Genomic DNA, 12,326 nt, shown 5'->3' with positions numbered 1-12,326 from the left:
TGAGGAAAACAGTCTAGTGTTGTTTTGTGTTCATAGCATCATATGTGAGTCTCCTGACAAGAGGATATGTAGCGCATTTATAATTCTATCAGCATTTATTTTGTGAATAACACTAGACTTGGTAACAGATTTTGAAGCATTGTGTATATTTACCATTTATTATGGTAATCTATTCTGTATTTTGCCTGATATTGGTGATGTTGGGGTCATGATAATGGGGCCCAGGGTACAGCAAAGTATATTGGAATTAATTCAAGTCCTATACAAACATCTGTTGAAGATTTGAATCTTGAATTAATTAAATATTCTTGTAACAAAATCATACTTTTTATCTGAGCTCACTCAGTTTCCAAATTTAATAAAGCTGAAAGCTTTACCTTCTCCACCTATCTTTCCTCCACCTCATGACTTTGCAAATGAAGGCAATAAAATAAATTTTTAGTTTTCTTTGGCTGCATGCTAACGAGATATTCCATCTCACTTTTCCTCATTTTTATAATTATTTTAATGTGCCTACACACATGTAAAGCTTCACAGGCAACAAGTCTAAAGTTATTTTCAACATTACTCTCCAAATCTAATGCCGTTGCTCATAGATAATTGTAGCTGTGGTACAGGTTGGTAATTTGTGCTACTCCATATTCACCAGCAAGGAAAATACCCAGGCTAAGATTGATTGATTGAGTGGCTGACTTTGCAAAAATAAAATCATGCGTCCATCTCAAGATTTAGTTTTTGGATCAACAAATCACATCTGCATTACCTCTATTTATACATTCAAATAAGGAAAATCTTAAATCAGAGTAATAAATGGCTGCCATATTTTGCTGTCGGGCACTGCATTTGGAAGCAAACTGTTGCAGTTATATTTTATGGTAATTTAACCCAAATCTGTCATTTCATGTTGAACGATTGATTGAAATGAGTAGCAGCGGTTCAAGATAGCATGAACAGTTAAATATGCTAGACCCCACCTACCTGTAATATGGACTGCCACAAGAGGGCAGCTAAGGCTGCAGGAGAGCAGCAGGGAGTCAGTCCGGACCTCCTTCAAGTTCTCTAACTAGGATCAGATTAGTCATGGAGACGGAAACCACAGGCCCACGCAGGACCACACCTATTGTCGGAAAACTGAAGCAACAGCATGTCTGTGAAACCAACATGAAGGACAGCTGGTTGAATTTATCAGCAGAGTGTTTGGCATTCCTGTAGAGATGAAAGAAATCTTTCAACTGCAATTTGATATTCAATTAACAAAAGTAAATATTGAGAGCCTGCTTATATAGTTCCTTGTAAAGCTCCTCCTACCACTTAGACTTTCCCCTTTGTGTCTGATTATACCCACAAACCTGAATGAGTTTTCAAATGTTTTTAATAAAAAATAACTGAATAGTGGGACTGGCATGCATTTATATTTAGCCCTGAATAAAATCTTGTCAATTGATCTCAGAAATCACGAAATTAGCCATTAGACCTGACCTGTCTAATTTAATCATGTTACACACAGGGTGACCAGATCTAAAAAAAACAACAATAAAACAAAATAGAAATGTGGGACAGCAAGGATGTTTATGAGAGTCAACACGGGACACGCTATGATGCTGTTTACATTTTAATTTAACACAAACCACATATTACAGCAATCATTCTCTGCTGTGCCTTTGCCTTAGCAGAAAATGTTATTAAACTTTTGTGTAAAATGAAAGATTAAAGTTAATCTTTGCTGCAGTACCCCGTCTATCTGGCAGACATCTTTGGCTTTGAGTCAAACAGAATCCATAGATCGGCATTTTCAGCAGCGCGTTTCTTCTGTGACTCACAGTGTTGCTTTACATCAAACTTCACCTTTCAAACTTCAAACTTCTCCGACAATCGCCACGCTGGCCTCTTCCACCTAGAAACTGTTCCTCTGTCTTCGTTGTAGCTGCATTTTCTTTTCTTGACGGCGTCCATTATGTTCTGCATAGCCACATCAATATTTTGGTCATGTTCCGATTTATTTAATGAGCATCATGTGCAGGTTGGCCATGACGTGGGACGCTGCTGCTTATTTTGATTGCCAATTAAAATTGTTTTAGTTTTTTTGTTGTTTTGACTTTTCGAAATTTGACCCAGTCAAATGCGGGTCATTGAATCCTGGGGAACACACAAGGAGCAGACAAGGAGAATGATGTGGAGAAGGTTAAAGGAGAGAAACATGACAGAGAACTAACACTGCACACAATCCTAGACACCAGTGCCACAGCAAAACATGGTGGGGGCCGCTGTTTGTTTTTTTCTTCTTTTAGAAGGGACAGGAGAATGATGGCATGTTCCTCTGGAAACCAGTATTTAAAAATCGCCACTGCTTAACCTTGTTACCTCGTCACAATAGCTACAATATCAGTAAATTGACGAAAAACATGATGAAGCAGACCATGATTTATGTCCCTTTCAAGGTTATTCTGACTCCAAAGTTTAATTTTGTGATGTATATTTTTAGTGATATTAATTAATCAACTGCAGTAAAGTTCAACGGGTTTATCAAAGCCTTATTAGACATTAGCTTTGCAAGTTAAATCATTTCAGTTCTTGGACAAGATTTCTGATCTTAAATAATAAATAAATCCTAACGATGAATCGGTTCATTGACCTCATAACATCTGAAAGTCTCAGATCTGGTGTGAAACACGAGTGCAGCTAGGTTATTCAACTCCTGAGTAATATAGCAAGCTCACCCTCTGCTGCATTCGTCCAGCAACAGTCTAAGTTGCAGGACCAATGCAGTAGTACGCACAATGGAAGTGTGGTGGAGTAACTATGTTATGTGAACCTGTGTAGGATCGCTGGAGCCAAAGCATGACAGTACTTTACTGGAAGTAAATGTAAGCTTAAACACAAAGCAATATGCTTTCTGAGGTTTTTCTATGATCTCCAGCCTCTGAACGGCCTCAGATGTAAACAGACTAATATTGAAAAACCTTTTCTCTTATGGAAGCCACTGAGGTTTGCCAATAGTTCCTTTCTGCTGTGCAGGATGACACTTTTCTTGAGCCTCTCACCAGAAGGCTCCAGCTGGTCTGTTGCCTTTTTATTTGGATGATCTTAAGATCAAGAAATTCTCACGTCCGTTCCACACCCGCCCACACAGCAGAATGCTTTTAAAGCAGTCACATGGTTATGCCAAGTCCAGAAGTGTAGCTAGTGTGTTATTTATTCAACAGAGAATCCTGCTACCTGCTCAGCTTCATTATATTTAGAAAACTGCATCTATGGTTTGATGATACATGTAAGGTAAAAATGACCAGAATATTAGGAATATTTTACATGCAATCAAGTTAAAAAATATTCTGCATTCAGGAGATTAATCACGGGCACGGTACCCAGACAACCATGACCCTTGGCTTAAAATCCAGGAAGTATCTTTTAGTAAAAAAGAAAAAAATAATAATTTCTTGGTGCACATTACTTTAGGTACCTCAACATTGTGCGATATTGTTGAAGAATCATAAAGGCCACAGCATTTATGATGGCAGTTTTAAACGTGCAGACAGACTGACAGGGTGAGTCCAGTTCCACCTTCCCTATCACTCTCCCCTACTTTCCAATGATGCATAGTCAAACTGATTATGTGCGCTACGAGGCCCAGTGATACTGGGATGTTCTTCAAAGGCATTCTTCAGTGGTCCACTTACTAAGGCAAGTCTTGTCAGAGGTCCAGGGTTTGGTTTATTATCCCTTGCTAATATTTGTTGTCATGTTACATCCTGTCAGGGTTCAGTTTTCCTGTCTCACCCTGGACACTTCTAGAACTTTCCACCTCTCACCTGTTGCCTCTGTTCTCCTCTCACCCGCTGATCATTTACACCTGTCATGACTAACCAAGCCTGGACTCAGTGCACCTGCCAACACCTCTACTTAAACCTCCCTCAGTCTGCTCTACCCCACCGGATCATCATCCTTAAGATGAACCTCATACCAGCCTTGGCTCACGTCAACATGCCTGTGTTCCTTTCATCTACCTGCCTGCTCCCTGCTCCAGCCATCTCCATCTCCACCATTCCTCTGCTGCAGCCTGGTACAGCCTTCTGGTTCTACTTTCCACTATTTAACAGTCTCAATAAAGACTCTTTTTAAACGTGGCTCTGTGTGTGGCTGAATTCGGGTTCAGATCCTACAATCCTGACACATCCTAATGGAGCTTTTCAATGAGCTTTTCAATGAAGCAGATGAATAAATGTGCAGGAAACCACCACCATTCAGAAAAAAAACACATAAAAAGGCATATAAGCAACTTCTACTTAAAATGTTTATTCTAATTGTTTCAAACACAGATTAATTTTCCACATTTTCTATTACCTTTACTAAACTTCATTACACTGGAAAATGCTGCGTTGTCGAGCCAGTTTAACAGAAGTGACTGAAGTGCCGAGAGAGGAACAGAAAACATGTGATGAGTTTATTCTCACATTAAACAGTTTTTTTTTAACATCGTTGGTTCAAAGGCACTTAGTGTTTTACTAGTTTTACACTTGTTTGTTAAGCACCGATCCTTCATCTTGGAGAGTTGTTTAGCATGAACCCCTCACTCATAGTACAGATAGCTGCACATTAATGCATTCATTTGCTTCCCCTAAAAATATTAGTGATGACACAAAAGCTTGTATTGTAACAAAGTTACATAAAGTTAGGCCTGTTTACCACACATTTAATGTTAGACAAAATTACCACACTTCTAACCTGCATTAACCACGTTTTTATGAACAATCACATCATGTACTGAAAATGACAAATTTTCTGTCCACAAAGCAGAACCCGCGGCTTTTTTACACTTCATAGCTCTGCTTTTGGAAAGTCTCATTTAGTTATCTATTTGGAGTCGAAGCTTTAACTAACATGCTGTCTGCTTTGTTTCTGCGTGAAGATCAGAGATGTTCATGCTGTCTGCCTTGTCAAGTACTTTGTGGGCCATCTGAGTACTTTCAACTCGACAATGTCAGGTTAAAAGTACTCAGGGGACCCACAAATTTTTTTTGATTTTTTTTCAAATTGCAAAAACAACTGTATTTTTTTGTCATTTTTACCTGCTCAACAATAAACTAAACACAATATTTTAATGCATAAGGCAAAGTAGTCATTTTCTTTAGAAAATGGAATAATTGTTGATTTGAAACATTAAAATTGTTTTAGCAGGTTTGCCTGGATTAAAGGAAAAAAAATAGAGAAAACATATTTTATGACAATTGTTTTCTAGATTTTTTTGTGTGTGTCGTTTCAGCAATAAGAACAGGATATTGCTCACTCTTGTGATATCCATCCATCCATTTTCTTACTCGCTTTATCCCTCATGGGGTCACCAGGTGTGCCTGTCTCCATCATTTCACTGGGCGATAGGCGGGGTACACCCTGGACAGGTCGCCAGTCTGTCGCAGACTCTTGTGATATTTTACCAATAGATGCCAATAATTAATAAATGGGTGCACCCAGGCCTGATCTTTAGTATAAATTACTGGATGTTTGTGGGACTGTTTGCTGTTAAATGACAAGGAAAAACATGACTGATAAAAGATGAACACTTTGTGTATGCTGGCTACTTGCACTGTGTTCCATCTATCCCACAAACCTAACCTCTTGATCTGGCTCACTAACAACAATGTGTTTTTCTGTGATTTGTTCTTTCAAACGATGTAGCAACATCTTCACACAAGGGAGCAGTATAATCTGTTTTGTTTCCTTTTACTGCAGAAATATGTTTCATGCAAGGTAGTCACACTGGATCTTAAGGTCGACACTGGAGGGAAACCTCCAACCTTCCCACGCGGAATTCAAGCCTCTGTGAAGCTTCTGTGATGCTTCATCACGCGTCAAAGCATCCACTTCTGATTAAAAACAGAATTCACACAGTCACACTGGACCCATCACCCTATCATGCTGCGTTTTTAATGACAAAACACAAAAAGCTGAGATTAGTCAGAGTCCTGTTGTACTAGCGTTTGAAGATGACTGTCAACATCATGCTAAGTTAGCTTTACTGAGACCCACTGACCTAAACTAATCGAGATTATTTAAACATTGTGCTTAATTCACAGAGCATCACAAAACAAAGGGAACCCAGTTTCAGTTAAAAGTCATTCATTTCTATACCAAACAGTTAGTGATGTTAGGTTCTACTCCTGAACTAAAACAAACAATGACCCTCCAGAGGTGACTGAGGAGGACATCAGGGTCAGTGGTCTGCAATCTGAGGGCAGAGGGCCTCAGCATTCCTCTCTGAGATGTGAAGCTGAGGGGTGGATGAGGACTGCAGTCTCCTTGGCTCTGCCCTCATTTTTCACACTGCTTTGTGCAAACAGTGCATGCATGCAGTCTTTTTTCACTGCCTCACTATTTTACGCATTAATCACATTTTTTTCTAACATAAGAACAGTTGTGTTATGCCTATAATGCATAACCATTTTCCATAATTGAAACTCTTACATGACTTGCTTTGTAAAAATAAAGTGTGTACATATATGTGTGTGTGCTCAATGGAGCCAGCACATAGTTTTCTAATATAGTTCCTTGGTTAAGGAGGGAATGAATCAGTGTGTGCAGGAGGGACTGAAAGACAATTTCTTTTAGAAAACAATTCATGAATATTCAGGAGCAACTCAGTTGAGTTAAATATCCAATTTAAATGTGTTCATCTATGAGCTACAACCAGCTGCAGATCCATTCTGTATCCCTCCAAGAATGGCTAAAATGTTTCCCAACTAACAGTCTGTATAAAAGTTTTAAAATCTCCAAAACAGGAGTATTGAGTAGTTTTCTTCTTTCTCCAATGGTAGAGTGAGCAGCGTTTTATTTTCACAAAGAGACGGTTTCCCAGGATGAGATGCATGAAACCTTCAGTAGCCTCAGCAATGAGATGCTAGAAATGAGTTCAAATGTGTCAGAATTAGGTGTAAAGTGTGTACAACATCAGGTAAAGGCACCAATTGTTAAAAAGGCACTTTGATGCACACAACGCTAACTGATCGCTGCAGTCTGACTACGTATGTCTGAGCTGGAGTAATCCTGGATCTATTCTGTTAGGAGGAAGCCATATATCATGTCAGTGTCAGTCTAAAATAAACTAATTTCATGTCACTGCCAAAAACACAACACAGCCGTGTCCCGGTTACATGCATCCAGGGCAAACATCTCCTGTGTTCTGTTTTTCCAGTCAGTCCAGCTGAGGTGGACAGTCTCTCCGCCTTCTTCTCCTCACCGCTGCCCTCATGCTGGCAGGAAACGGACGCCGCCGACTAGAAGCTGCCGTCGATGAAGTTCTGTCGGGTGAATCCTCTCTGTCAAACACAAAGGAATGATACACATTCTTAAAAAATAAAATTAAAGCAACAAGACAGTTCCTTCTAAATCTAGACTAGGCATGTACTGCCACCAGGCATTTGCTGAATATTTAATACATGACTACACTAAACAAGGAAGATAAAATGTAAAAAAAGCTACATTTATTTCTAGCAAATGCATAAAAACAAATCATCCAGCTGATAAAACAGCATGGTGGAGTAAAACGTAAAGATTCGTCCTGCAGGGAAAATCCTCAGTGTTTTTTATGCGAGCCAGGAGCGACACAAGGACACATACCGCTCAGCCTGTGTAGGCTTTGTTTGCTGTGTAAAGTTCAGTTTGTAATGATTGTGTGTGATTTTTTTTCAGTGCAGTGATTATACAGGAGAAAATCAGCGCTCGCTGACTGCCAGGTCCACCTCACCAGAGACAAACAGACAACCCCTGGGATGGATTCTCTGTGTTCCTGCTGAGAGACCTCAGTCCAAAACTAAAACCCAGCAGAAGATACAATAAAAAAAACCTCACACTGCCGGGGCAATTTAAGAGGAATGTTGAAATCAGGCATGGCCATGAAGGATATTTGTGCTGTAGAGTACCTGCACTTGTACCTTCTTCTTAAATCCCCTGTTTTCAGGGAAAAAAAACAACGGAAAAACTCATATTTTCAGTTTGTTAACAACAGCTGTGGTTCCTCAACCCTGATTCTCAGCTCCATAACAAACTGAGACCCAGTCAGACATTTGCCAGAGTGGAGGTAATCATTTAGTGACCAAAAAGTCCACAGCAATGTTGGCTTGTGCAGGCCAGTGTGCAGAGATAAGCCTGGCCAGAGGTTGACAGGGCAGAGGCTTTCAGAACAAAAGAAGGGAGGAAGAAGGTGGACCGATGGGATGCTGAGGTCAAGCAGAAAATAATCACAGCAGATGTCAAGTTAAAGACCATCTGGTGGAAACACATGGCTTCCAGCACAAATCCAACACCCACACACGTTCAGCTGATTTTGGCCTTAAGTTCAAGTCTTCTTCAATCTTCTGCCAATAATAAAGCAGGAGGAGTGGAAAACTATTTCTATCTCTGTGAAGGCAAGAGAAACACAAACATGTCTGCCTTATTTTAAATGTTTAATAAAGCATATGTAATGTATACAACAATTTTCATACAATACAGCAACACAAAGTACTTTACTAATATAATTACAATAAATAATTCTATAAACAAATAACTAAAAAGCACACAGAAACAGACAAAGATATCACAGATGTGTAAACTCAATACCATATCTTCTTACTTTTCTTACAATTTAAACCAAAGATTTACATATACTACATTAAAGGCAGATTACCTTTTTTGCTCACAGTATTTAATCAGACTATACTTTTCCTGCTTTAAGTCAGTTAGCATTACCCAAATTATTTCTATTACCTAAATAGCACAATAATTACTAATTTACGCTTCATACATCTTTTCTTTCAAAGTATATGATTTGGTTCAGATGTTTTTGGCAGTGGAGGGCACACCTAACCAAAAAGTTAGCTTCACAAACTCATATTCCACAGAGAACAATGTTAGCTTCACTACTGTTAAACAGATGATAAATAAGGAAATTTGAGCTAGCTGCTATCCGATAGCCAACAGCTGTCACTCAGTCTCTGCCACATACATGCACACGTGGCACATGATGAAGGTGCGCAGCTCTGCATGTTTGAGCGGATAGCTGTTTTAGTTCAGGACAACTGACTTTTAAATTTGAGAAGAATATTTTATCCCTCTGTGCCCTGGCAGGAAGCATATCTTAAAAGAAGCGTGGGTAGCCAGTGTTGCCAGTACTTGAGAGGGAAACAAAAAAAATCAGCTCAATAATAGCCAACCATCTGAAACAAGCCCAACAGGCAACCCACCACACTGTAAAACAGAGGTATAAGTTAACCAAACGTTGCTGATAATAAGCAGATGTGGCAACACTGCTGGAAGCCTGGAACACAGCGGTGCACTGTTTATGCGTAATATGAGCTGACAATATTAAGACTGCATCATAAAAACAAGAAGAACGGTAAGAAGCAAACAACACAGCTATTAATAATGGTCTTTAGTGGAGCCGTGACCGCTACTGGAAAAGTCTGTGTGGATGTGTATTGAGAGCCAGGACAGTGACGTAAATAGTGGCTGAATATCTTGAATGGTGTTATTGCACTTACAGGTATGGAAGTTTCTCAACTTAGCGTGAATGATAATGCAATGAACGAAAGATTTGCTACACAATTATCTGTATGCGGATTAGCGCGACTGTGCCCACCACGAATCCTTCCACAAGCTGCTCACAATTTCTTCTGACAAAACTTGTGTAACTGGGTTAGGTTGGCAAGTTTCCTCTGGGACTGACATCAGTTATTCGTGACGGCCACTCCAAACCCCCTTTGAATTAAAGCTTTTGTTCTGTAATTTACTCATCCATCCATCCATCCATTTTCCGAACCGCTTTATCCCTCATGGGGTCGCGGGGGTGCTGGTGCCTATCTCCAGCGTTCACTGAGCAAGAGGCGGGGTACACCCTGGACAGGTCTAATTTACTCATGTTCAATTCAATTAAATCAAATTTTATTTACATAGTGCCAATTCATGAAACATGTCATTTTAGGGCACTTTCCAAAGTCAAATTCAATCAGATTACACAGATTGGGTCAGATTATACAGATTGGTCAAAATATTTCCTATATAAGGGAACCAGTTGATTGCATCAAAGTCTTGACAAGCAGCATTTACTCCTCCTGAAAGAGCGTAGAGCCACAGGGAGTCATCTGCATTGTCCATGGCTTTGCAGCAATCCCTCATACCGAGGAAGCATGAAGCGACAGTGGAAAGAAAAAATTCCATTAACTGGAAGGAAAACCTCCAGCAGAACCAGGCTCAGTATGAACGGTCATTTGCCTCGACCGACTGGGGGTTAGAAAAGCTGACAGAAAGGGGAGCTGAAGTTGACTCTAACATGAAAAAGCAATGACAGCAGCAGAAAGTCTGCAGGTGCAGAGAGAGAGCAGAGACAGAATAATCCTCCAGTGTCTGTCTTATCTGTGCAATACGTTCATCAGTAGAATCCGATGCAGATATTAACTTGAAAATGACGAACAACATTTTGCTTGTATTTCAAGCATTGGCTACATTTAGATAGCCTGAAGACTGCAACATAGATCTCAGCAAGCTAGAGAGTAAATTCTCAAAACCTGTTATCCATAAGGCTCAGGGGAAGGCTGCGAGTTCTAAGCCCCGCGCCTTCAGTTCTACTATCCCAGCTATAAGTATTAAAGGTACACATGGCCAAATCTCAATGGATTGACTTGTATGATGCGAATTAGGGGAAAAAAAAATACATGAAAAAAAGTACAAATACAGATAAAACTGCTAGACTTCAGAACAAAAAGGAAAAGGAAAACAATTATATAGATAAAATTGGTAAATTCTCAAACTGCAATTACAGTACCTCAGAGAAAACAAAATCTATGTCAAAAAAGTGGCCATAAAATTAAGTAAAAACACAAAATAAGATGGAAAAAACCAACAACTATGCTTTATGTTCGAGTGAGTCAGGAATGAAAAACAATTAACTAGCTGAACTTGATAGACTGCTGCAATGAGTCAGCCTAAAGCTGTAACCTTTATTGGTTTTTGCTACCTCTAATGAGTGTCTTAATGAATGGGTGTAAAATGTGTGGTTGCCACTCCACCCAACACATCTACTAGATGGAGACTATTCTGAACCATTTGCGGAACCATCTTTTTTTAATAGATCAGTCTAGGTTACTCCACAGTTTTTGTTTATCAAGCAAGGAAAACAACTAGAGTTGAATCCAAAGTGAGATCTGTATTTTGGAAGTGCTATAAGTGCTATAAATGTAAATCATACTTAGTCTAAAAAATTAAACCAAATCCATCTGGAAGAAATCAGAGACATTAGATGTGGTCTATGTTAGAGTTTGGCCCAATCTGAGAAAGACACCATGTTTGCCTATCCCGGCTAGGCTCGCACTACCAGACAACCCCGTGAGCTGTTGGGATGCTGCTAACCATTATTTTAGTAGTGTAATATTCTGTTGATTGTTCTGTTTACTAATTGAGTAATCACCTAAAAATAACCACATTCTGCAGATATTTTCTTTAACTACTTAAACTTACTTTGCTTAAACTTGCAGTAAATGTTTCCTGCTCAGGAGTTGCAGCATCGAGGACATGGTTTGATAGAATGCTAATTCAGTTTGTACAGAAATGCACTGTGCCGTTTTCCTTTTTGTAAAGCTTAAAGTGATCACACACTTTTGACACTTCTTGTTGTCTTTTCTGTTTTTTTTTTTCTTTTGGTTATTGGTAGTCTCCTTCCTTGTCTTATAAATGCACTTGGCATCTACGTATCAGTCGTTTAGGCTAACATTAGCGGAAGTCAAAGTGGGTACAGAGCATCAAATAGTTAAACAGTATTTAACAAAGCTTCGAGGCAGATCATTTACTTTGAGGAATTTTTGGAATCGAGGTACTTGAATCATTCAAGATTACACTTCAGCCCCACTGCACAGACCCACCAGCACCATGCTGTTCCCCACAACTCCTGGCCCAGACAAAACTAGTCACAGTAATTAAGTTGTTTTTATACTCCCATTAAAGGAGTACTTTAAACTTTATTTTAGCAGCATATAGTTTTTATGGGAAGTGCTGAAACCCTGAATTCATTTAAATCACGGTCTAAAACCTATTTCTTTAGAGTTGCCTTTAAATGTTAATGTTTGTAGTCCAACTTATCCTATATTTTGACCCGCTGCTACTATTCCACTGCAATTTGCTTTCTTCTGTTTTTCCCTCTGTCTGGGAAATGTCTTTTTCTTTCCACTGTAAGGTTTTCTTTTTTTTTCCTGTACAGCACTTTGAATCATCTTGTTACTGAACAATGCTTTATAAATAAACTTGGCCTTGCCTTAAGTAAGTCACCCAGTACATTACAGTGGATCTGTGGTAAACCAACAGCACAG

General features: G+C 39.3%; 1 protein-coding gene across 1 annotated transcript in view; it reads right to left on the bottom strand.

The window, feature by feature from the left end:
- Window positions 1–4,270: 4,270 nt before the first annotated feature.
- pkp3b (plakophilin 3b) overlaps window positions 4,271–12,326 on the bottom strand; it is a 43,634-nt gene continuing 35,578 nt past the window's right edge. Inside the window, exon 13 of the mRNA XM_036136305.1 lies at window positions 4,271–7,307. Coding sequence (XP_035992198.1) covers window positions 7,266–7,307 — 42 coding nt within the window. The 3' untranslated portion in view covers window positions 4,271–7,265. The remainder of the gene's footprint in view (window positions 7,308–12,326) is intronic.

This window comes from Fundulus heteroclitus, chromosome 4 (genome assembly GCF_011125445.2).
Source record: "Fundulus heteroclitus isolate FHET01 chromosome 4, MU-UCD_Fhet_4.1, whole genome shotgun sequence".
NCBI lineage: Eukaryota > Metazoa > Chordata > Actinopteri > Cyprinodontiformes > Fundulidae > Fundulus > Fundulus heteroclitus.
This window is presented reverse-complemented; position numbering and strand designations above follow the sequence as displayed.